The 26,553-nt window shown below is 42.8% G+C and overlaps 1 protein-coding gene across 1 annotated transcript; it reads right to left on the bottom strand.

Moving 5' to 3' along the window:
* Nucleotides 1-2,547: 2,547 nt before the first annotated feature.
* Nucleotides 2,548-23,137, bottom strand: T265_13704 (hypothetical protein; the record flags this gene model as incomplete). Its single annotated transcript, XM_009170124.1, has 4 exons — nucleotides 2,548-2,739; nucleotides 5,486-5,602; nucleotides 9,502-9,657; nucleotides 22,840-23,137. Coding segments are annotated over 4 exons (762 nt in total), but the record flags the coding sequence as incomplete, so codon positions are not given.
* Between the last annotated feature and the right edge of the window lie 3,416 nt (nucleotides 23,138-26,553).

Genomic DNA, 26,553 nt, shown 5'->3' on the forward strand with positions numbered 1-26,553 from the left:
AATGAGGGAGTACTCAAAACCTAGAGCACCTTAAGGTTTAAACCAGCTGGCCAGAAAGCGAAAAACCGGTTCTTCGCCTCATAATCAGTTTTGTTTTGACCAGCTGGAGACAGTATTATTTTGAATGTGCATCAAGCCTAGCAACCTGTAGGAAGAACTAGACACAGCTGATCACAGGCCAGGTTCAATGATTGTATCATTGTTAACCTAGTTCTTCCCTTTCCTAATTCTGTTCCCCCAGATCAATGGATTCATTTTTAGAGTGTGGCATAGATTTTCACATTAGGGTGGCGTGCACTGATTGACAAATTCATCGAACTCACCCACGTACTAAACGGAAAGTCGGTGGTAGTCTCACAACCCACCAAGACTGCCAAGAAGAGGGCAGAGATACCAGAACACTAAAAAAACGGCCTCAATTGTAAATGGACTCCATTTTTCACAAAAGTGCACAATATTCGTTGTTCCTGTTTAACAGCTTACTTCAGCTTAGCTATGTGGGACTTTAATTTGATCTCCCACGTCTAGAGGTTTATGTGTCTTCGTGAAAATTCAGGTTTCCAGCAACTTGAGTAACCGTATTCACAATCAAACGATTCAGGCGCCCTTCAGAGCACTGAGAATGCCACCGGACACAATTCCGTGGGCGAACCATCCATAGGATCTGTATGCTGCTTGTGGTTGTATCGTGCAAAAAAGCTTCGCGAAGCAACCATAGGTAAGAGCTTCGGCAAAAAACTAATCCCCGTCGCTCTTGATTATTAAGATGTGAAGTCAAGGAATCGAAAAGTGCCACAAGAATCCAACCACGGTGCAAACAAAGCTTTGCCTGATATTATGAGCAACTGAATAGGATATTGGTAGTTCAAAATGCAATGATGACGATTGGTTTGGTATGGGACACGAAGGTAATCCGTGAGATACCAAGCTTACAATAGGACGCCCCGCAAGGGTGGAACACAGAAATTGTTCTGATTTGTTCTGACACAAAACCCTTATATCATTGTGCATGCCGTGGATGGGTATTCTATCTCAACTCTTCACGAGTAAAATATTGGGAAACATCACAAACGAGAGATTGAGCTGGGTTCCAGGTGAATCTCACGTCAAAACTAAATTGGTGTGCGAATGAGTGTATTCAGCTAATTTCGTGTAATTTGTGTTCATAAGCATAAGGTTTACGGAAACCAGGGGACTGCGACTACCCGATGAGCCCCAATAAGGGCGAAACCGGTCGTGGGCTGTCGACGAATTTTCAGCAACCTTATGAGAAGTGCATTACAAATATACATGTATCGCGATAGCTCGAATGTCGTAGCGACTGAAACATGAGGCGGCCTGGTTCAGCACATTCAGTTGCCTGGAGATATCACAAACGGGCAATTCAGCTGGGTTGCTGGTGCGTCTCTCAAAAAAAAATTGGCTTGCAAATTAGTGTATTTTGCTAAAAACATTGGGTTGTTCAGTGTGACGTTCTAATCTGCATGCTGTGAACAAATCCAACGCAACTGTTTCATGAACGCGAAGAACTGGATGGTGGTACTAATGAACGAAGAACGAGAATATGGGGACTACTCGGCGAAATCCGAATGTAGCATACTGTATTGATTCATTTAGCCTGGTAGGCTTCACGCGAGAGAACCAGACGTTAATAGGAAATGGATCCAATACTAGGTTTTATCAACCTTGGAAAATAAACCCTATCTCGCTTGCTCTCTAAAATGGAAATTATGGTGGTATCTGTAAAGCTTTGTATGTGTAGGATGCTCCGAAGTATTATCAACAACATACTTCAAGTAGTGCAGTAAAGAAAACTTGAAAATCCGTTGTGTTGATCTATACAAACCGTTCTTTGTTTTATTTGGTGTTGATCCATAGAAATTTTGTATGATCGATGGGGCGCCGATAAGAGTGTGTTCACTAATAGCTAAAAACCGCAAGCTAGTAATTCTCAGTTCTCCCGTTCTTTTCCTGTACTCTACCAAGACTTTCTGATATGAACCATAGATACCTGCATAACCCATAAACAAGTGAAGTAATGTTGTCAATTAGACAATAGAAATTACGATTTCCGTTTAAAGAACATTCAAAGAGTTTATCTATCAAGTGATTCCTGAGTGGTGCACAAACACAATCCACTAACAGGATGAAGGTTTTGCTTTTCGCCAACTGGCCCGTAAATTTTGGTGGACTCATTTCGTACAGTTTTAGAATAGGCAGACCACATTTCACACAAGTACAAAAAGTCAAAGATATCAAGTGGGAAAGTGCGGTTTGAAAGGTGGACAAATGATACTCTTCGTCGAAATGGACGGAGGAGAATGTACTGAAAGCAGCCGTGAGTTAATTGGCAAATCAACGAGAAAATGAATCATCAAATGATGGAAATCGAGTAAATATTGTTACTAAATCGGCGCAACACGTGAAGAGGCTGAGAAAATGCCATCAGGTTCAAATGAAGAATTTTTTAATCTGAAATCAGGACAACCGATTTGGATCACTCACACAAGACAATGACACGAGCGGCATCGTCCAGATTGGTCCAGTTTAAGTGGACTTTTTATCTTCCGACTGCGCAAGTAACCGATAAAGATGTTCGTCGCTTAGGCAGCCCTTGATAAACTCTTCTTTAGTTAAAAGTTTATCCGAATTTGCGTCCATCTTCTGGAAGATTGCCCGAGTACGTTCACCTGGATTGTTGTCGCGCGTATCCACCTCACCAACCATGAGATGAATAGCCTAGTATGGGGGAGATTCAAAAATTCACTTAGTGTTAGACAACAAAAATAATACATGAGGATACTGCTATAACTTCTGATATAATCAAGAGCTCACATAAAGACATCACAGAAAAATGAACAAGCAAAAAACTGACTGAGGACTTTATCTCAAAGCCTCATTATTTCTACTCTCCCACAACCAAAGATGCCACCCATTTGTCTTAAGCCATGGGGCCTAGAATTCACTGAATCTTTGTCAGAAGCTTATTGTCATGGGTTAGTATGCTTCACATGCTTTTTCAGCAAACCATGTCGCCACACTTGAATTCTTCTTTGAGCTATTCGTCCCGCTCCAACTATCATCCGACGAAGTTTGAGCTGAAGCGCTGGGAGAATATGTGCATAAACAATCCATGCGATGAACTTCTGTCATGAGTGATCAAAGCAACCCACCGGTGCCGACAAAACAGACCTATTTTTGGAGCTTTGAAAAGAGAACATTTGTAGGAACATTCCCCCCCCAATGCTGCTGTGACAAATAACATCGCAAAACCGTGTCCTCAAACCGGAAGAGTGTGCTGGGTGCGGTAATCTGGTTTAAACAATAGTTGATCTTTCACAGGAACCTAACTCATTTATTTTAGTGTAGATTAGCGCATTTGAAACACTGGTCCGACCGTACATATGTGTTATATGTGATAGCTGTTCCCGCTCCAGTGCCTAGCGCCCGAAAAAGACTCGTCGATTAGGAAGTTAATAGTTTTATTGCGAACAAGCGAGTGTGACAGCGTGGGTGCGAATGTACAGTTGCCTCAAGCTATTTTACCGGAGGGCCACTGTCTGACCTCGGTCCGACGCTACCTCGCGGTGCCTGGATTTGAGACAAGGCTGTCACACGCTGCATATTGAGAGGGCGTTGTCTGACCTTGATTCAACGCTGACCCCGCCGTCTGGCACTAATACAAGGCTATGACATGCTGCATTTTGAGGGGGGCCTTGTCTGTCTGGTCAGTCTCAGTAGATTTCGGGCACTCAATGGTTACTTTCAGGAATCTGACTTTCTTGATAAAATGGTGCTTCCGAACAGGAAACAAGCACATTTGTGAATGAACAGCGCTTCTTGGAGTAATGATACTCCAGACCTGACTTACGTAAGGCCGCATTTTCTTCGTATATGGTAACTTAAACTGCTGACAGTAAGTGAATTCTTCGACCAAATAAGTGAACGACCACCATGGATTTGAGCAACTTTTCACTTTTACTCGCCGTCTTCAAAGTCAACGCGGTTTACATCTAGGTCCCACACCGATTAAAACAGATCACTGTAAGATTTTACGTAATGCTTATGAGGATCGAATTTCCGGCAACCACGTCGTTTACTCCGAACAGGAAAACCAGTTTCACTCTCACCGTTTCTGTGGAGAACATCACTCTGTTGGTTTTGGCAGAGAATACCAGTCCCCCTAACTCTTGCCAACATATCGTCGGAAAGTAAGCTGAATTTACGGCAGATAAGCCTTCGGTGAACTGGTGTTAAGTGGCCGATGGTCTTTTTTAGCTGAGCTGGGCAATTCGGTTGAAAACGTTACATCATCACTCGAGGTGACATAATCAGTGCATTGTGAATGCAAGTACACTGGGCTTACAGTCGCCGTTGCGTGTTGTCCAAGAGAGGCATACGATAATTTCGTGCACAGTAACCTAGATAGTTTACTTTCTCCTTCGTGCTTCTTATCACCATCAACGAATTAAGTGCACCAATAGTAAATACAGGTGCTTAACTACCAGACAACCACCGGCGAGGAATGCCATGGCAAACAATTGACAGGGCGGTTCGGCTGTAGTAACGAATTCAACCTGAGCCTGTTTTTTAACCGGGATATGGTCGTTAACTCTGAATGACTGCCAAGTGGAAACATCTCCATATTTGATTCTTCTATCTGGATGTAAGGGATGGAAGGCAGAACATATAACCAGTTACCAAATTAATAAAAATGTCCTCAATTATTCTTCCTTCCCTTCGGAAGGAGTCGCATGTTTCGGGTACTTAAACAGGAAGCAAAGTGGACTGCCTGGAAAGTACTCATGTATAACTTAAAAAGTGACTGGCATCAAACTGAATCATTGAGAGTATCATCTAGGTGTCTGATAAGAGATCTATCCAAAAACTATGCTGCACTAAATCGTGGTCAGATTGTAAATTTATTCAAAATGATCGGGTTCTGAGGGGAATATCATCCCTAAAAAGACCTTCATTAAAACAGGTTTAACGAGACTACCATTAACCACACTAAAGTTTAGTTCAGAGCTCCCCTTCAGTTCATAAAGGGGACGCCTTTCCTGCAAAGACACAACAGCCAAATATGGAAAATCTGTCACGAGTCGAACAGAGTCCCGAATAAAAAAGAGGAAGTTTGACAAGAAAGGCCTAGTTTGTTGACAAATTATCGGAATTTTTTTCACAAAAGTTTCGAATAGAGGCTGAAAACAGAACAACTGAAGACAGCGCTGTTTACCGAACGATCTGTATTCATGCGTTTCATTCAGTCGCTGTTTACTAAAGTTGTCACGAGATAAGCTGTCAAAAGATCCCAGAATTCAGGAAATGACCACAAGGTTGATGAATAAATAAGTAAACGCATTGGCCGATTTAATTAAACGACCATTGCTGACAGCCTCACGAGCAATCTTCTCAATGGACTATTGATGCAGCTGACAGCCTGTGAACATGTAAACCTAATGAAAATAAATGTGAAATAGCTTACTGTGATAATTTGAGTCATTTCGGATTCTTCTATCGTCCCGTTTCGGTCAATGTCGTATAACTGAAAGGCAAGATCTAGTTTCTCCTCAGGATCGCCACTTTGAGTAATGCTTATAGCCTGAAAATAAGAAAAACGTGCATTTCTTCAAGAAATTCTGAATCCTGGCAGCAATACCGAAAAGTTTGCCATCCTTCAAATAAACCGAATTAGTGGAAACGCTTAGCATTTTTACAATCGAAACTACTCACAAAGTTGCTGAAAACTCTTCGACAGTCCACGACCGGTTTCGCCCTTCTTGGAACTCATCAGGTAGGCGTAATCCCCGAGTTTCCGTCAACCTTATGTTCTACTTAGCATTTTATTTTATTGTGGTTTGCCTAATTGTAGTAACAGCCTTCGGCGTTTCCACTGAATAACTGATCACGTGTACTTGTTGTGTTGACCTGACTCACCGAAACATTTTCTTCCACTAAGAACATTACGTTCAACACACCAGGTTGTGCAAATACCTTTCGGTCCACTTGTGGTCAGGCACTGAATTTGTGTTCTACAATCACCGTCAGTTTTGACGATTGAAGAGATACTTTTAACCTTGTACCATTTTTGCTACGCGAAGTGGTCGGCCTACAGGTTGACCCACTTGAGAGATGATGGATATGCACATGGGCGAACAACTCGCCGTAATCGATTTACATGCTGTGTGCGCCATACACGTACTGGCGCGTGTGGAAATTCTTGTACTGTTTACGCACATAACTGTAAGGGAAAATACACAGCTTCTGGGAGATGATTCGCATTTTTAGGGGGAAGAAATGCTACGAGAGTTTTCAGTGAACAGTTAGACTGTCAGACAGCAAGCGTGCGTAGAGGCAATGTACGTAAATCCAGGTTGCTAAAATTTCACTCGCCGAAGGCGGAGGGAATACCGGGGACACAATGAGTTCGCTGATGTTCCAGACTTCTCAAACAAGTCAGTTGTCTCTCATACAAGTCCAACGTTGAGTTTACTGGTTTTTAACCACACAGTATTAAGCTAGGAAGACAGCAATGTTTTTACAAGACTACCATGCAAGCAACAATATAAAACATTCCAGGGGAAACAAGTGACTGAGAAGTGCAAAACACTTCGGATGACAAAACGGTGACGTCAACCGACATGTGGATACACGTGCTTTTCATAACAATCTATTTAACTCATGCTTTCCCATTACATTCGATATGTGCACCTTTTTAGGAGTTAAATATGATAGGAACTGAGCAGTTATAAAAATCGTAAACTATCAGTACCTTCATTTACGTGAGACGATTTTATAGGATACGGGATAGATCGTTAAGTGCGGTCGCAATCGTAGGTCATCCCATAAAGCCACTTCTTTCCAGTCAATCATAAGACATTTTTTCGAAATCGTTCGCGTGTACTATGCAAACCAAGGCACAAATGCAGGTGATTCAGATCGCAAAGTATTTCCAGCTATGAATAACACAGACTACGCCAAGAAAACTGGTTAAACCTTAGTGCACCGTTGTAGGCTGGGTACTTACTGGGGGAATCGTTCCTGGAATTGCGCCTGTTGTATGTCAGTTCGATTAATGCGCTGAACGAGCAGTTTCTGAAGCATCACCGTCCCCTGGAAGCTAACTCACATTTAATGTATTTTAAAAAAATAATACTATCGTATTAGTTCTTCAGGAGAGGGTATCAAAGTTCCAGAAATCGATTCACGTTCCTTCTTTGGAAATACAAATCACTGAAGTACTGACTGTTTTTTGATTCATTAGATGTTTTTGTCGCCCGATAGCCATATCTACTGGTTTTTCGTCAAGTTTCTGATGTCCGTTATTTTTTTTGAGTTAGTGTTGGACCGTCCAAACCATAACTAACGGTCTGATGTCACATATGGAAGGCTTGACGAACGAACAACTCCCTCGACTTGAAACGAGGTGAGGATGAGTTGGATGCACAGCTTAGAAATATGCAGGATTCGAACTTCTTGAGATGCCAACTTAGGCGATTGTACGAAATTCGATTCCACCTTCCTCATTATTTTACTGTTGGTTTTGTTAGCCAAGGACTTGGAGACGGTGTCCAGACCATTCTCACTTAGTTTGAGAGTGAACCCACCCTATTGTACACTCCGTAAATCAAACTTGGGTTTGACATGCCCATCACACCTGCAACGTGCTACTGCAAGACTGCTTGGGCTCGGAACCTAGCCTCATCTTTGCGGATGAACCGATTGAGGTAGTAGAAGACTTGTTTACCTGAGCAGCTATATCAGCCCAAATGGCTCGCAAAAGTTGATATTTCCATCCGGATTGGGAATTTCAAAGTAGCTTTTATAAACCTGCGTCACCTGTGGCGTAGGCGTGGCAACAGCTTAACCGTCGAGAGTCGCGTTTACAATGCTGTGCTGCACGCCATATTACGATGTGGATCAGAAACCTGGCCGCTGCGCGCCGAGGACGTCGAGGTTTTCGGGGCATTGCTCGAGTCTGGTGGGAAAACCAGATCAGCAGTGCTGGAGCACTTTGAATAATATTCGGAAGAAATAACTCACCCTCGATAGATGAACTGATCACACTGTGTAGGTTGCATTGGTTTGGCCACGTGTCTCCTATGCCAGTCGACCGAATTCCTCGGAGAGTTATTTTCGCACGACCACGCGAAGGGTGGAAACGGGCCAGAGGAGGTCGAGCAATGACTTGGCAGCAAAGTATGAAAGCCATAACCAGCAAATTCAGCTGCGCTGGCGATTGCCGTTTTCCTAGCTGGGGACTCTGAGACAGGCTACATCAAGGCTCAGTAGCGCCCACACTCGCTCTTGTACATGCAATCTACTGCCTTCACTGCGTAGCTTTCTTCCCGATTCCCCCACTTAACAGTTCACTGACACTGCCGTATTTACGCACCGACTTATCAGCCCCCGCCTCCAATGCATAGTTACCTCCCCCACCTCCCCAAAGCATCGGTGAAGGAAACTGTGGCAGCTACAACCACTGTGCGACAAGTACGCGGTTCTTACAGCTGATAATAATAAAGGTGATGATGATTGTTCACCTGATAACCACTGAATTCTTCATGCAGGGCTAGGTTTCGGTCTTCTCTCTGTGTGTTTGTAGTTACTGCTGAATTCAATGGCTTACATGAGTCAGCAAAAGCACAACACTGACTCCTATGGTTCTTGAAGTGAAAGTCGTGGCAGAATGGATATCACCTGCTGCCAACAGCCTGTGAAACCCTATGTTCCGTTGAGTATCGTCATTGTCAGCAGTCTTAGCTGCTACGTCATCTCTCCCGTATTTTGATCAAACTTATGCTCCATCTGTTCTTTTTTTTGAAGCTTCGGGTAAAAAACAGCATTCTCAGTCTTGGTGTGCATGCTGTTGCTTAAAGCAACAAACGTTGTCAATTGGGAATCGTACTTAGTTTTGCCAAACTAGAGCAGTTCAAAGGGTAGGATTGAAATGCCTTATCAGGTACTAACGAGGGTGGTGAAATATACTCATCTGCATACCGATTAGATACTGACGGGAGACTCACCTGGAGCCCAGATGAATTCCTCGTTTAAGATGTTCCTAAGCAAACTTATGAGTAGTGTGTTAGGTTTCGTAACTAAAGAAGGTCCTCATTTGACCAGCCTACTATGCACAATGAATGAAATTGTTATGCTTTCATTGAGGCCAACTGTTCCTGTAAATTACTTTTAGAACAGCGCTTTATACCCTTTTACCCCCGGAATGACATATGTGCATATTATCAGGACGGGGGTAGTAAACCTGTGACTTTGCCTGTTTGGCTACTCCAAGCCCACGTTCCGGAAAAAAAATCAGAATGGAGAATGAAGCGTCGCGACAGACGAAGTGAAGAGTACGGTTCAAAATTTGTTTGGAGCCATAGTGGTCTATGTAGCTACATTGGGCCTTTCAGGGCCGTGTTTCTCAAGCATTAAAAAAGTCATGAGCTAGTAAAATAGGACCTATCCGTAAGGCATTACACGACAGATGATAACACTTACGGTGAGAAACTCTGTAAAATCAATGTTACCACTTCCATCTTGGTCGAAAGTGCGAAACAAATGCTCATAGAATGGGCGAGCTTTGCCATCAGGGAAGAACTGTGTGTACATGCTGAGGAACGTAGCACGATTGAGTAGGCCGGATGGACAGTCTTTCTAAAATTTCAGAAAACACAAGGCTGATTTTGAGAAACTTCAACGGAGATCATCTGGACATTCATGTGCTTCAACATCGAACAATGATTAGTTACATAATCATTATTTTTGTACGAAAAAATCCACATAGTGATGTTTGAACATGTGGATAACCTGAAACCATAAACAGCAACTATAGACAAAATAAAATGTAACGATTGTTCGAAGGTTTATATAGGTCGGACAGCCGGGGAATTGCGCACCAAAATCGGTGATTATAAGCGATGCCTTAACAGACCATCGAGAACCGTAGGTGAATATCAGGCGACAGTCAAAGACTCGGTAATGGCAGGTCATACACTGGAAACTGGGCACAAGATAGATTTGGAAAATGTGGACATTCTGAGACGAGGACTAAGATTCACACTACGACTGGTGGCCAAGGCGATGTAAATGTCCAAGTATTCCTGGGTGAACAGAATAGAAAGCTTAGAACTAGCAAGCGAGTAAAGAGCGGTATTGGATCGGCTAAGATGATACGAGGTGATGTGCAGTTATCAGCAAAATAGTCTGTGTCTAAAATCACAAAATCCAAGCAGAGTATGATCCAATTACCCACTCACCCCCCAACCCCAAACCAATAGTCCCAGCACCCCTCGACAAAGACAGGTGAATAAAATCTGTGGATATTCCATTGAGGTGTCCTAGACCATAAAAACAAGGCCACAAAACGTGATTTCAACAAAAAAACAACCCCTCATAACTAATCTGTCGTAGATGCTAGTCATCCCTACTAACCGACCAACAAGAACTTCAGACCGACACCCAGCAGTGATCAAGTCGGCTATTCATGAGAAATCTCATGGATTGCTTCCCTGACTGTCTTAAAACCCGATCAGTCTGGTTGCTTACTTATTTGGCCCGAAAAGCTATTAGGTTAGGAGCAATGAATCCACCGATTATTTACCAAACCTCTCTGAGATGATGACTACCCCATCGGTCCCAAACATTTTAAAATCGATTGAAAGGCTCACTGGCCGGTACCTGAAATTGTAAACACTGCCGTACAAAGGGGTATCGCGGTGTGATCACTGGAAGTGAATGGACAGATGTAAGCTGTCATCCGGATTGACATGTTCACAGGTGTGGTCTAGGGAACAGTAACCTTTAAATAGGGCGGGAGGTGATAGGAGATAGATAGATGGGGGCTTTATCAATAGCAGTTCACTTATTCGCCCGGCTGTATACAGCAACTAACGGGACTAGGCTTACTTGAATAGGAGGCTACATATGTGAAATGAAGGTTTACTTGGTTGTATACTTCATTTTTGTACGTGGGTTGAGATACTGCTATATTTGGCAGGCTGGTGATTAGAACCTTCAGTCAGTTTGGGTCGAAAATTTGTGTGCAAGGCAGCAGTGACTAGCGTAAATCCACCCTGATAGCCTAGCATTTCTTTAGGAAACGATGCACCACCTTTATTCAACCCCCCCACCCCCGACCCTGAGGGCCAGAAGACTGTTTGTCAAACCCGTGTCCGCTTAACAAGCTGGCAGAAGAAACCCTGTGGTTTGTGCACGGGCATCCTGCAGTAAAGCTTAGCAGGTTGCTGACAGGATTGCAAGCCATCCTTACACCTACCAGTCTCTTCACGATGGAGCTCACGCAAAACGGAGAACATTCTCAATGTGAACACCCGCCAACAATCTAAGTTATTCCCTGATTTTGAAATCAATCCCCGTTTACTAAACGCAAAACATGTAAATATGCGCGATGCTGGGGTGGGAAATGCTAATACGGTCGATTTACCGTGGGCGCATAAAATCACAGTTCAGAGATTGAGACGTTTATAATCATTCATTAGTGAGGGTGCCGTCTTAGTATAGCTTCGAAAGAAATCCGCAGGATTTCAGGTCCATAATTCTTTCAAACACTTTTGTTTGCTGTCGTTAGTCCATCCACCGGAGTACGTATCTCCACACACCCTTCTTGAAGGCTCATGTCCTGAGAGGTATCCAGAACAGGTGTTTTATAAGCGCAGTACTAATTTCCGTAATTAGGCTTTGTTAACAAATACACTGGCGATTCACCGTCCAAGTATTCGCCGACAGAAGGGATAAAGCATTTGGCTGGTAGTGTCTTATTAAGGGATCTGCAGCGACTCTAGTGCTTAGTGTATTCAAAAGGTATTAACACGTTCGATATGAACGGCACACATAAACAATAAATACCCCGTGATTTGGCCCCACGTATGGGGGATTTGTTCTTCTTCCCAGGAGACCCAACGAGACCTTATAAGTCGTACATTTCCTCGAAAGGAAGATATGAACTTGCACATGTGTTGTGCCCACACTGCTTAAACACTGGAAAACATTTCTCTCGGTGCCCGTCAAGATCGATGAACCTCTGGACGCTATCCGGACACATCTGACATAACATTCTACATTGAGCGGTTTCTTTGGGTTTCGCACTGACTTCCACTGTTCTTTGCTGGTCACACTTTACAGTTCATCTTAGGTTAGTTTAGGAAGGAATCCGAGTCGATCAATAAGCATTTACCGAAATGTTCGACCGATAATAGATTGCGATACTTTTGGCGGCTAACATAGCGTCCCAATTATTATTTCCTCCACGTAGCACCGAAAAAGGTGATTCAAATATCATCTGTCTTCTCAAGCAAATGAATAGTGATGAACAAGTTAACAGTAGCTCTGGGTCAGTCAGCCGTTTGGTCTACGAAACAAGCGTAGCAGTGTTTCTCACCCTGTCAATATACCGTACAGTGTTATAGGCTACAAAATAAAAATGATGGTCAACAGAGTACCCAACTAAGACTAGTAGTATGTTTCTGAAGAATCAAACGAGCTGAGAAAACATAAAAGTGGCAGGCACAGAAGTGTTTCACACACAACCACGAACAAAGTGTTTGTGCAGTATGAGGATGGGGGGTTTAAGTGGTCATTCGATTTGTCAAATACTGTTTTTATTCAGATAAGAACCGATCTTGACAACGTAATTGTGATGCATCTTAACATGATTTCACAAATAAAATCAGCGGACCTGTTTGGTGGGCGGCAAGAATTCGTCATCGCTGAACGTCAAAATTCACATGTGTTGATGTACAATCAACCAGAACAATGACAAACAAAGACAGTGGGTGTTAGACTGGTTGCCAGGATCATTTTTTACGTATAGTCGGGCAGCTGAACAGTTGGTGCTTTCCACCACACTGTTGTTGTGGCATAGCCGAGAGCGAAAACATTGTAACAGAGACATGCCGAGCGTACAGCAGTCTGTTTAATCTCTGTTGACAACCGCATTGATTTGTGGATACAAACTGCGTTAGGAAACCTAGAACTTGCCAACATTTTACATGCGTGTTTAATCGATGACGTGTTTGCTTAGCTGGGTTGAAACGTGAGTAGGTGAGTAGAAGAGATGAAATTGTGCCATACGCATCTGACTGGATAATCAACGTTGCTCACATTTGTGCTAATTTAGAGAACAGTTTTTCAACAGACGCTCTTAGAATGTTTCCGAGTTTTGTTTCGTTTACAGTAAAACCTGGTGTTCTGATCTACGGTATTGTAAGTAAAACAACTACGGTAATCGTCTGGGAACGAAACCACCACGAAGAAAGCATTAATTTGGCCTCTGCTAAAGGATAAATTCTCTAAAGAGGAAGGCAATACTTTCTATCCAACATCAATATATAGAGACCTTAAAACTTGCCGAACATGTGGAACCTTGTGCAACCCCTACTGGAAAGGGATTTTTCCAAACCGTTTGGTTTTCATCGGCTCAGCTTATTTCCAGATGTCCATATTGTCACCGGAGGGGACACTTCCTAATATTCCATTGAAACTATGGTCATTGATTCAAGTTTAGTTAGTTGGTTGGTTAGTTCACTAGCTGGATGATTTCTGTTGATGTTGCCTGTGGATTTCGCTTGTTTGTTTTTGTTTTTCACAGTGGACTTACGTAATTAATAAGCTGTGATCCCCGGTTCAGTTTGAACAAAAACAAATGTGAAAAACAATGCTGCAGGAAGAATTCACTTGGTACCATCTCGTCCGTAGCAATACTTGTGAAACGGGATAAAATGGCACAGAATACAGCGCTAATTGAATGGTTTATATGGAACCCAGCTGTCACATGACCCAAGAACAAAATCAAAGCAGTCTTAGATTGACTGTCGGATCTTCCTGAGTGTAGGGTGCATGCCTGGAACGAAACCACATTCTGAAGCGAACTCTGTGTAAACGACATTTAAACGGTATTTTTCTCATGGTAGAACACAGATAACAAGTTTATTATTTGCACCCGTATTTTAACATACGTCACTGACACGTTTCTTTTACCTGTGAATTTGAGGTAGGAAAGCAAATTCCTTTCTAGGCATTTTGATCACTATGAATATCGGTGGTACGACGCCTCGTTCCTACGAACGAAATTCTACCTGGAACGGGCATGCTCTACGTTTTACAGGCCTCTATCCCATGCAGTACAAATTTGCCTTACTTCACATTTTATCACATAATGCGCGGCTAATCTACATTCCAAATAAGCCCGCTGAGGAGGCTGAATTGCCAAAACGTGCTGAGGTCGGGTAACCACCCTGAACGTTTCATTAAAATGTCTCAGAATTAGTGAAAACGGGTGCAAACCATGGTACCGAAGAAGTTCATTCACCCGGAGGTCTTTTATACTGGTGGCCACGCTTTCATTCGACTTGAGCGGACCTTAAACGTGGCCCTGTGCCACACTGCAGACGCTTAGGGCATGTCATTCTCACCAACCAACCAGTCACTACTCACCACTAGTACAACCAGTTTCCCTGCAGTTACGGATCGCGTACATTGGTAGAAGTAACCGGAGGCCAGAAACACGAGCAAAAAACCGAGCAAATTCGTATGCTGTTGGATTATACGGATTTGATATGGAAAGAGTCAAAAACAAAGTCATCGATTACCAGACATCCGGTCGAGACGGGACACACAGGTGAACTTCGCTGCTAGTTCCGGGTCATAGCACAAAGCAACCGTTCACACAGGCTGAAGTTCTTTGAGGCAATATTGATTAATCGATCCAAGTCTACCATTTGCGCTCAGAAAATTCTGAGTCTCGTTAGACCACCTTGCCTTTATTGTTCGGTCACATTACAGTCCAGTTACACACAAGCCCTATCTGGTTTTGAATGTTTCGCAACTTTCCGATCAGATTGGCAGGGCCTTGCAGGTTTCCGATATTTTATAAGCCAAGTAGGCGTCGGTCCGTTCATTTTAACTCATCCTTCAAAGAATTCTTGGGATAAATTAGTTTACCTATAGTTTTTCAGGGGTATATGGACACGACCTACACTGGAGAAAAGATGGAATTACTACGTAGAAAATGTATATGGCAAGAATGTATGGACAATGTTCCAGTCTTCCTTTGCAAAATCCACCTCTTGACTTGGGTATGTCATGTTTCTTCAAAAACTAAGCTTGATAGCAAAGAGACGTGTCCAAAAAAGACATTGTTGCTTTCCCCTTCCTCCGTTCCGGATAGCTTAATATGAATACTCTTGAGGCATTTGGCATACTTCGTGTTCAGTGCCTTAGTTGTAGGAGTGCACAAATTGTGAACAAGGCGGTATGCGCAGTAATTTAGTTGTGACACAATTAATCAGACCTTTGATGGTAGCGTGCTCCAAGGATAACCCATGTCCACACCTTCAAATCGGTCACATGGTAAAGTTTGAGCACACCTTTTGTGCTCGAAAAGGTTCAGTCGCTGGGAAAACCAGCTAAGCGTTGACCTCACTGAGCCACGTAGAGGGTTCATCGCTCCTTGAAACTGATCAATGCATATAAACCTGTGCGTGTGCCTCTATCTACGTAAGTGACAGTTTATAAACGTCCAGATTAGAATTCTCTCCTAACAATGAAGAATGTTCGTCTTCCCTAGCTAGCAATCAACCTTTTCCGCCAAGTGACTGAAACATTTCACCCTTATTTAGTATTGAGAGCATTTTCACACCAGCCGCATCCCCATTCGTCAACCGTAAATCTTGCACTAAAGGGAAGTTTCTCGCTGCTAACAAAAGAATAACTTATCAGAACATTCAAACATGGCTGGGGCATCAGCATGCTAGTTGGCTATTGCAGGTCATTTGTTAGAATAGATAAAATGATTAGATAAATATTCATTCTCAAAGGTTGCGAGTTAATGTCAAACATTTATACGCATATCGGTGAAGGAGGGTCAGACTGCAAAGAGCGTCGTGATAACTACACCCAATAGCACGTTCACTGAAGCGAAATTAGGTAGACAGATAGATATTTCACGTGTGATCGCGTGCACGCTAAACACATGAGCTTGAGATGGCTCAGTGGTTAGGGGAAAACTTACTGACCAGAAGGTCCATGGCTCGAACACAACCTCTGCATCAAGACTACTCCTGTCTAGGTTTGAGCAACCTACCATTAACTTGGCCCTCATGCTTTCTTTGGGAGGCATGGCAGCTAGCCCTCGAAAGAGCGTTACAGCTGAAACATGACTAAATTATTATGTACGATGAATGTGAATGACGGCCACTTTAGTTTATTTCTCAGCAACTCGTTCCGGCGAACCGCTGACCGATAACAGCATAATTATTCCACTTGCACGAATGAGTGGTGCTTGGTGTATATCCGGAGATTGCTTGACCCTGGATGAGATTTTCTATTAGCCCGAAATTTCAGCTCAACCTGGAGCATGTATTGAGATACAGAATATGATCAATTTGACATTTTGAGCAAACAAGCTCTTGAGGAATTGGTTTTCACTTGAAGAAATCAAGTTATTGTATTATCGTATACTTTCGAACGGTTACCATGTGATCAGCCGCTGTACGAGCAATCATGGTGTGACCCGCACAGCTGACAGAAACCATGAGCAATTGCTTGGCTTCGAAATTTCCGTGTTCGATGACAATATGACACATGTTTGGGTACGTTCCATGTTCCCTCCAGATGACCTAATTTAGTCATAAACTTGAAGGCATTTGGGATAAACGGTTTTTCGAACATCGCAGAAAAATAAGTGGAGCACATCCATTTGAAAATTACATTGGTGTCAACGGGAGACTCAATCATTTATGATATTCCTCAAATAAATATTTGGGAATATCGCACATGAGAGATTTATTGCGTCTGAACAATGTTCACCATTGTTTTAGCGAGTACCATATTCGACATAACGAAGCACATTTTCTTGACACAACAGCGCACTCGAACTGATGAGAACTGCTCGACAATCCGTCAGTTTCAACATAGTTGTAGCAGGCCTCGTCTTTGAGTTTCAGTCTATCTTATGGCTTAAATTCTTTCAGCTGTAAAAACCTTTTAATAAATTGCTCCCATGCTGACCGAAGGATGCACGAGGATTGAGATACTGCCAGGTTTTTCCAAACGGACCCTCCCATCAGTTAGTTCGCACGCGAACCACTGAGGTGTATCGAGCTTTCGAGTTCCAGAGGGCTAGTAAATTGCACATAGGTGGCACAACACTAATTTTCAACTTATCCTGGCGCTGAAGAGAGAATGAATTTCTCATTCATTTGAAGAATTATGGGCGATTCAGTTTTGATTATCATCAAAATCAGCGTAATTTAAACTGAATGTACACTGCCACTTCCCTAAAAGTTGATGTACAAGTGGAACATAAGGGTGATGAAAACTAAAAAATGCACCCACTTGATGTTCTTCAAAAAAATTGACTACGAGTCATCGGGTACTTTTAGAAATCCTGTGAAGCGCGTGTTATGGCACATTCTTAGGACAATGTGTGCATCCACTCAGAAATTTGCGCAGCACAGTTGCATACATAATGAGCACTGACGATTCGTAGACCTACAAACTAAAGCAAAATGTAGGGAATTAGTCCGTCTGGGAACCTAGAAATATTGTTAAGGTTTCCAGACACACTTCTGTACCTTCATTGCCTTTCCACACTTGAAGGCGTTCTTTACATGTGGTGCCACCACCACCATTCAGAAGGTCTCGTGACCGTGACCTGTTGATGATGGTTACGTCCGGTTTTTCCTGTAGCACTCTGAGGATGCAGAAGGGAAGACCGCGTTGGAAACCTGGCTATTCTGAATACCCTCCTCAGAGGCCGGGCGAAGGGAGTCATGGGAAGATGGTCTGTTCTGCCGCAAAAAACACTTGTGGTGGAGTTCCGCACACCCACTGAACGCCAGAAAATAATGAAGCATTCCAAGGCATCCAGGGCGGGACCAGGATGCTACCCGAGTTCCTGATCAGCCTAGGCGTAAAACAGACAATTCTGGAAGCTCATGAGCGCAGAAACCGTGGTAGACCAAAGTGTGCCAAACTGACGACAACACACAGCTCGGTCAAGCTTGAAGGTTTCCGAGCGCTGGAGTCAGCGAACTGTGTCCGAAAGCTTGCGCCCTGTAATGTTCCGTCAGTATGGTCTATGGTCAAGGAGGACACGGAACTGGTACAGGTGGTGAAGATCTTTTTGGCCTCTATCCCTGCATGGAGCACGAAACCCCTCATTCCTCCGAACGCTTCAGAGCGTACGGCTCAGTCAGATGCCACTCCATCTATGGAAGAAGGTTCATAGATAGGTATAAAGGGTGTCGTCACAAAGAGACTGGACCTTACCGTGGTGTGACGGTTTGCGTACCTCAGCGGTTCATTGAGCTATACTGGAGAGTGTCCCGCGACACTCACAGAGTCTCTCATACCAGGTTGGTCAATGATTCGAGGTCTGACGAACACAGACTCCTGGCCCTCCAGGTTGGGGGTTGGAACATGTGACGACTTGTTCCGTAGAAATGGTAATGCATTTGCATTTCCCGCCAAACACCGCTGCCTTGCGGTTAGGCTTTTGAGCCAGACTTTGGTTGATGACCCTAATCGTCCTCCTGTCTAGGTGTGGACGCCCTGGCAATATCCCAGCCCACGTACAACCATAAACTGCACATACACAAATAAACCGTCGCGTGATGCCATCAGCCGGGTCGCCTTACTTGCTGCATACAGTAGGGCGGGTAAGTGAAAACAGGCTACTGCTGACGCCTCCCTTCTTTCTCCCTATGGCGGTGAAACATCGGTGTTTAACATTGACGTCATGCTGTCGATGATGATGATAAAGGCAAGTAGCCATGAATTTACGAAACCTTAGGACACGTGCCAATCAAACGTCGCTGAGCACACTGACTCTGGGGAATGTGTTATCCCATTTAGTTTAGAAAACACCCGAATTTACTTTTGCACGGGCAGGGAACCTTATTCTAAACGTTGCTCAGTCTGAAAACGGGTAACTATGGGCGATGGCTCTGTCAGACATTTAATGAGATTGGCATTTACGAGGCTAAACGCTCAAAAGAAAAATTAAAGAGGCTTAATCAGCTTCCTTCAAAAATAGAATTTAGAGTACATGTCATTTCGGCATAGAAAATTAGTTATCACTCTGTCCGAATGACAATCCTCAATAGTCTCATTTGTCTGACATGTTGCAAGCATACAGGTTATCAGCGCTTTGCACTTTTAAAAACTACGCCATCTGCTGATGCTGATTTACTCAAATTTCTGTTCCTCAGTAAATTCGCCGATACTGATGCACGACGATACAGACATGTGTGGGTGACTGCGTAGAACTGTCCAGTGAGCGGGAAACACTAGTAAATTTCAGATCTAGTCGGACTACTTTTATGGACACTTCTGATGGTCCAAAGTCGTGATTTTGCATCCATAAAATTTCTTTTCTTGAGAAAAATTAAACAAGCGGAAAAGGTGACAAGAGTACGCACTGGAAAACATAACAAGACAGACACCACAATACAGGTGTGAGTGAGTGGGGGGAGGACTTCAAATGTGCAACACTGATGAGATACCCTTATCCGGTGCCACGTGTTTTCAAAAAAATAGGTTTATCTGTAATGCACTACTCATAAAGTTGCTGAAAATTCCTCGACAGCCCACGACCGGTTTCGCCCTTCTTGGGGCTCATTAGGTAGGCGCAGTCCCCGAGCTTCCGTCAACGTTATGTTCTACTTGAAATCAGACTGCATGAAGTTAACGAATATGCACTCATTTGCAAACTAATTTGGTTTTTCGAGAGACCCACCTAGAACCCAGCTGAGTCTCCCGGTTTTGATGTTCCCAGGCGCGCGAATGTGCTGTACCAGGCCGCCTCATGTTTCAGTCGCTACGATATTCATTTATTTGTTTAGTTATTTGCTTTCCTTATCGATATGTGAAATTTCATGTCTTTTTTCAAACGATTTCGGTCTGTTAATACAGGTAGTGTTATTACTATAAATAACAGCCCGCGGATAAATATTTTGTAGAGCTAATAGAATTGTTGGTTCGGATAGTTTTCCACTAATTACTCGTTGGCCGTATGCTTTGTACTCATTCTAGCTGTTTTATTTTTGTAGGAATTTCGGTTATGATCCGAGGAATTACGGGAGGTAAACACATGTAGCGATTCAATTCATCCTATTGATGTTTTCTGGTCCCTAATATCAGCTTTTAGAGACACATAAGATCAAGCCGGAAAACACTGGACCGTTTTTGTCACACCAGCTTTTAAAATGAGTCGGACGGACCATCTCAACATTAAAACGGTGAAGTTGAAAACACCCACTAGATGGTAAACTCTAGTCACCAGAATGCCAATTGCGATGGTCAAATATTGTTGAGATGACAGCGTCCCCCTGTTCAGTATAAACGTTTAATGAACAAAGGGTGTAGTAGAATGTGAAAAAAAGTGCACGTTGCGACCATCCATGTTGCTTGAGTTTGTAGCTCCACCCCTAACAACACCAGCTTTTCCAAAACACGAATGGTGTCGAGGCCCTAACGGTGACTGATTTTGCGTACGACCAAGTGTGCCCACAGCATAACAGCAATGGTTCAGTCCCACTCCGACAAATCACTAACAGTTAACTTTTCTGCCAAGCCAATGTGTGTCTCTCGGTACCACATCTGATTTTATAGTAGATGTACATGTTAAAGGAACGATTTCAGTTCGTTCCAAAGTGGGTATATTCGCTTCATCCCAACTGCCTGCTACGAATGAGTACTGACGAAGGAGATAAAATTTGTGACTTCTAAACATACGTTTGGTTTTGAGTCAAAGATTTTGGTGTTCCGTTATTCATCCAGCACTGCCTATTTGACGGGGTTTGTTTTAGCTGAAGTTAAATCGATGATAACTTTACAGCGCCCATGACAAATGCAGTCGGTCAGATTGATTACTGTGTGTTAGTTTGTATGTCTCATTTCGGCTCACGTGACCAGAGCCTCGGTTCATTAGGCGAACTGACCAGCCTATCTCGGTCGATCGATGATACGATTGTGACCGTGCATCAAAGCGGAGGATCGAACTTACCCTGACTAGCTAAAATCCACTCACTGGTTTCGCGTTTACACAGCTCAATAAGGCCAAACTTTATCTCCGCAAATGTTAAGATGTACAAGTCATCGGCAGCCACAATGATGCACACAAATTAGTGTGTAAATCCAACTGCAGTTGTTAATTAGGGGACAGATGTATCTAAACCAGCAAAGTCCCCTGTCAAGTAACTGGTCGAAGTACTTATCTGTGTGACTCCCAAGAGCCCTATTTTGCAATACCACCCGATCTTATGACGACCAGTTAACTCAACAAATACACAAAACACAAAGAATCTTATCTATCACGGCACTACCCACTCAGTCCCGTTGGTTAAGATAGAAATCTTGTGGTAAAAGACGTACACCTTGCTTTTTTTTGGATCGTTCGTCCTCGTCGAACAACGTCTCTTCCCTGGTGAAACTTTAATGGATTCAAGAAGGAACGGCGACTTCCAGCCCATTAACCCAGATTTTATCAGGAATTCCACGCCCGAATTAAACCGTGGTATCAGGAGGCACGATGGCGTCTGCAAAACACATGGTTTTTCATGTCCTCCCAGGTTATTGAATAAATAAACGACGAATAAGTGCGCACATGCTGAGGCCAGCAACGGCTTAACGGCAGTGCTTGTCTGAGAGTTTTAGTAAGCTAACTAGTGTCTCGACACCAGAAATGCCCAATCACGGCTAGGGCTGGCGATACAGCGTTAAAAAATTGGGGATTGTGAAACGAACTCGGGAAGTAGAGCTGAAAAGTACGTTAGAAAGCGACCCCCTTGTCCCAGGCAGAACCGTCCAAACGAACTTATCTGTTTTAAGAGCTGTAAGGTATCAGGTGAGGATGCATAAGTAATTCAGTCAAAGCTGAGACGTTCTTGTTCATTTGGCTCAGTCTTGTTTTTAGCTTTTACTCAATACACCCGCGACTCATGCGAGCGAAGATACATGTTATGCAGGCTAAGCTCCTTCAGCAGCTCCTTCGACAGCACGCTACCGGTTTCGTCCTTCTTATAGACAAATCATGTAGTTTAGGTTCCAGAGTTTCATACTCCTCTTGAACACCAAAATTTATGTGGCTGGAGAAATACATTTGTTTGCACGTTGGTGCCGACTAGAAGGGCGAAACAGGTAGTACTAAATTATGAGTAGTGCGTTACGTCAAGGTAATTCACCTTGATATCTAGAGTAAATCGCCTCAAATGAAACATCAGGCGATTTTCATGCAGTATATTCAGTTGAAGAGGTTGAAGCTGATCGACACCATCAACAACCAGATCTAAAATTTCAGTTATCCCCTGTCCAGCGGACAAAGGTATTGCAGTCGTATGCATTGAAGACCGCTACATTAGTGTACAACTATCAGACACACGCTGTTGTTTTCTCCCACCTAAATTGATAGTTCCTTCCGGATTAGTTAGCCATGTGGAAATAGTCGCACGAGAGCAACAAAAAGTGATCTCTTCCGAAAGTCCATCCCTTTTGAATGGTCTCCTCGGAAGGAGGAAAACATCTTGGAACCATAGAGATTTCATTCGACAATCTTATCAGTTACAAGGTGAAACAATATTTTTTCAAAAAGCTATCAAATGTACTTAACCAGCTGATTAAAAGTGACCAACACCGGGGCTTCGTACAACTTGGCGACTACAGTTGACGACGTTTACGTAAAATTATGCGCCCCCCAAAATATAGCACCACAACACCAGCAAAGACTCCGGAGACAGAGTGATAATTTAACAAACATGGTTGAAGGGTAGTGGAGCGTATGGCAAATAGTACAAAAGAATCACGGAACAAGCAACTCACTATGAATTCCTTATACCATTTCTTAATTTGGTGTTCACTGAAATGAGTTTTCTGTACGAGTTTCTTAACTTCCCCTTTCGGTAATGATTTCGTCGGGAGAATAGCACCCATAATGTCCTTCTTCAGTCTATGGTACACGAACAAGAGAGGACCCAAGCGTTCGGGCAAGCTTGCTATTTCGCCGTTTGAAATCTGTCTAGCCGAGTAAAAACCAGACAGGCTTGGTCGGTCAGCCCCCGTATCCAACTTCGATCCAACAGAAACGCGTTCGGCACTGGGATGTATGACCCGGGTGCGGCGATGGCAACACGAGGACGTGTCATCACACTTTTAACACGAACATATGTCCTGCATGTGTCTGTGTTCATACATGTGAACGAATCAGCGCTCGGTTTGGCTAGCCAATCAGTCGGGCATTAGTCCATTAGTGGGTTCGCTGATGTGGCATTCGTTGCAGCACACAGGGATAGGTCGAAATGGATTTGACCTTAATGTGCGCCACTGCGATAGGCAATTGGGTTGACATTGTGCCCCAGTTTGCACCTTCTAGCTATAAGCCTGTATCCGGACTGCACCAATCATGTCTACGTTTTTATCGTAGTTATTTGGGACTACATTGCAGTGTGACTACGTTGTCACTGTGATGAGGCCAACGAGGGTTCCCTTGCATACGTCGTAAGTGCTTGTTGCTTGGATCAGGTTGGAACACAGCGATGATGAGTACCAGAGGAAAATGACGGGACATGAAAACGTGATGGCATTGGGTCATCCTTTCTTATGAAAACCAAATGGGTTTAAAGGTAAACAACCAGTGTGCCAATTATTGGGTACATCCGAACCAAACATAACTCTCACTCATTGCAGGTGGACTTGTTAATATACAGTCGAAATATAGAACCTATTTGTCTTCGAATAGAAGCATTGCTTATCATGAGTAGCCAAGCTCACGCTCATTCCACATACACTCATTGCACTATTCTCTCTCCCACTGAATTTGGGGCTCTATATGTCTGTAACATATCCAAATATAAAGTCTTCCGAGTTATCATTTACTGTCGTCCGTAAAGCATCCACCATGACATCTCTACTTAGGGAAAAATACAGCAACTAAGACGAAGTCAAATGAAATAGTTGAAATCATCCAGAATTCTTATCCACTCTTATAATAAAGGGCATTACCCTGTCACCGGTCGAATACCGTGTGTTGTTAAGCTATCGCCTCACAAATTTATTCTATTTAAACTCAACCGGTGGACAATTTTCTCCGGTGAGCCTCCTACCCCTCCGATAGGGAACTAATGATGAAGTCAACTGCATGAACTACAAATAGCAAAGAATAATCACATGTTACGCATGCAGTAAATCAATATTTTATTGAGGGGAATAACATAACTGTTAATTACGTGACGTAATTATTTGTCTTCCTATTCCTCAGGCTAATTCATTACCCTTCCGGTGACCGATCCAGTTTCAAGACTGTACTATTCTATTTTATACAAAGTCAATTCTACATTGACAGTTATTCTTTATTATTTGTTTTCATGACTCGATTTATTCACACTCATTTCTGAGTTTGTTGTTGAACATTTTGTATCACTTTAACCTGCACAACATTCTTTCCGCTTAATTTGCACACAGCCCTTTCTGTGCCATCTTATATTGCTAACTGTCCAAGGCTAAATCCAGCCGTAAGCCTTCATTTAATTCTGCTCATTATTTGGTGTTATTTTCTTATAGAACCACGGTCTACCTAACCAAACTCTCTGTCTACGTCTAATTCAATATATTGTTCGCTGCCCACTTGCGACTATTGACCAAAGGCAGGTGAAGGCCGTAGAATTCGGTTTCGCCGCAGTTATTACTGACCATCCGCCATTGAATTAGACTACACGTTACCCGTCAGATAGGACAGCAAGATTATGCGCTTAGGCTAATTAACCAATTCCCTGCTTTGAGATCACGGCCTTAGCACAGGATCGTACAATAACCATTCCCCGGAAGGCGTTTTTTTAGCGTTTGTTTACTGGAATTGTCAAACAGATGGATTATACGCGATTAACCCAAAGTTTACCATAACCGAAGGAGGAATAGAACAAGTTTTTCACGAAAACCTGGGAGGCATTCTGTATTCGTTGTGTCAGCATTCCCACTTTTGTAACCAGTTTGCGTAATAAGGTTCTGCTTTTGAGGAAAACACTATTGAGTAAGCTATTTTCACCGGAACAAAGTGAATAATTACTTCGATATTGAATTCCCTATTTTGACTTCTAGAGCCTACGTGATTCGAAATCAGACTTTAATTTGAATCAACCGCGGAAAACACTGAATAGAACTTCCGACAGCTTAGAGTTACGGTGCCATCTGATTTGAAATTATTTCTAGGCCTCGATTCGCCTCTTGGGTTACATGAATAAAGTTTGGTAATCATGGACGGTTGATAGAATATTGCTCAATGTCAAAATCTAGCGTGTTTCACTAACACATAGCCTTAGTGTTCTTTATCCGCATTGCAAGTCACTCATCTGATCTCCTTTAAAACTCCTTTTTCTGCTGATATGTGTGCTAGTTATGTCAAAATATAATGTGACTATGGTGCTGACGTTTTTTGGACAAACAGCAAAATGCATCAGGATGTCTGGCTTGAAACCGGTGAGACAGGAAAATTGGTTTGATCAAAGTGAGGAAAACAGAAGGATAAGTGTTGTTCCTCGGAGCGGATTCCACTTCGGACTTATTTTTACACACGAACTTGCCATTTAGACTCTTCTCATAATCCAGTTAATTCGGGTTCCGTAGTATGCCTTTTTCCCCCAAAGTATTTCACACCTTTCTGTCAGAAATAGACTCAAAAATAAAGAACTGTCACAGGGGTTTGAAACATCACAATCTGATTACCTGCTGGGACTAGAACTTCCAAACTCTTCATGGGATATTGCAGGTGTTCTCTTGCAGTGAAGAAGTCAGTTTTTAGCAGTCCGGAAAGGTGAAAGCTATGCTGCGTTTATTCTACACAGTTCGAATTTTAAGTTTTGCGAACATGGAGAATAATTTTCCATATGGTTGGAGCTCAAGCTACTGGAGAGTGTATGATCCTCTTAAAGAACAGAACAACTGTCCAACAACTAATTTTTTGTGTGGAAATGAATTTACGTAAACAAATGATTTGAATGAAATGAACACGACCATTTTTTAGAGCTTGGTTGACACAATGAGAATTTATTGGTTTAATGACAAGAATTTCACTAACCTTGATGGTTAGGGAGCTGTGACTAATTTAGTTGTGATTTTTCATGTCACAAGCAGCGAACTCTCTGAAATAGTCGTTTACCGTTTCTAAATGCGTATGTTTATTTTACCAATCCAAACATCTCAGCGATTTTTAAACGATAAGGGAAAAATGTGGTGAGCATTTGCACTGCTTTATCAGGTCGGAATTACGAAATAAATATATTGCATATCAAGAACAGAATTATGAGTCGTATTAGAGTCACATCATCCGCTTTAACGAGGAGTTGAGCCTTCTGTATGACGTTTTTCACCCATTGTGGGAGAAATACAGATGAATTTAAGGGGTTCTTGTTCACGAGTGAAATAGAGATAAACAATAAACACCCAGTTCTGATCAGATGAAATTAAACATCACTGAACTATTTTCGAGAAGTACACGCATTTGCAAATCAATTTGGTTTTCACAAGTGACTCAAAAGAATAGAA

This window comes from Opisthorchis viverrini, assembly GCF_000715545.1.
Source record: "Opisthorchis viverrini unplaced genomic scaffold opera_v5_93, whole genome shotgun sequence".
Classification (NCBI taxonomy): Eukaryota; Metazoa; Platyhelminthes; class Trematoda; order Opisthorchiida; family Opisthorchiidae; genus Opisthorchis; species Opisthorchis viverrini.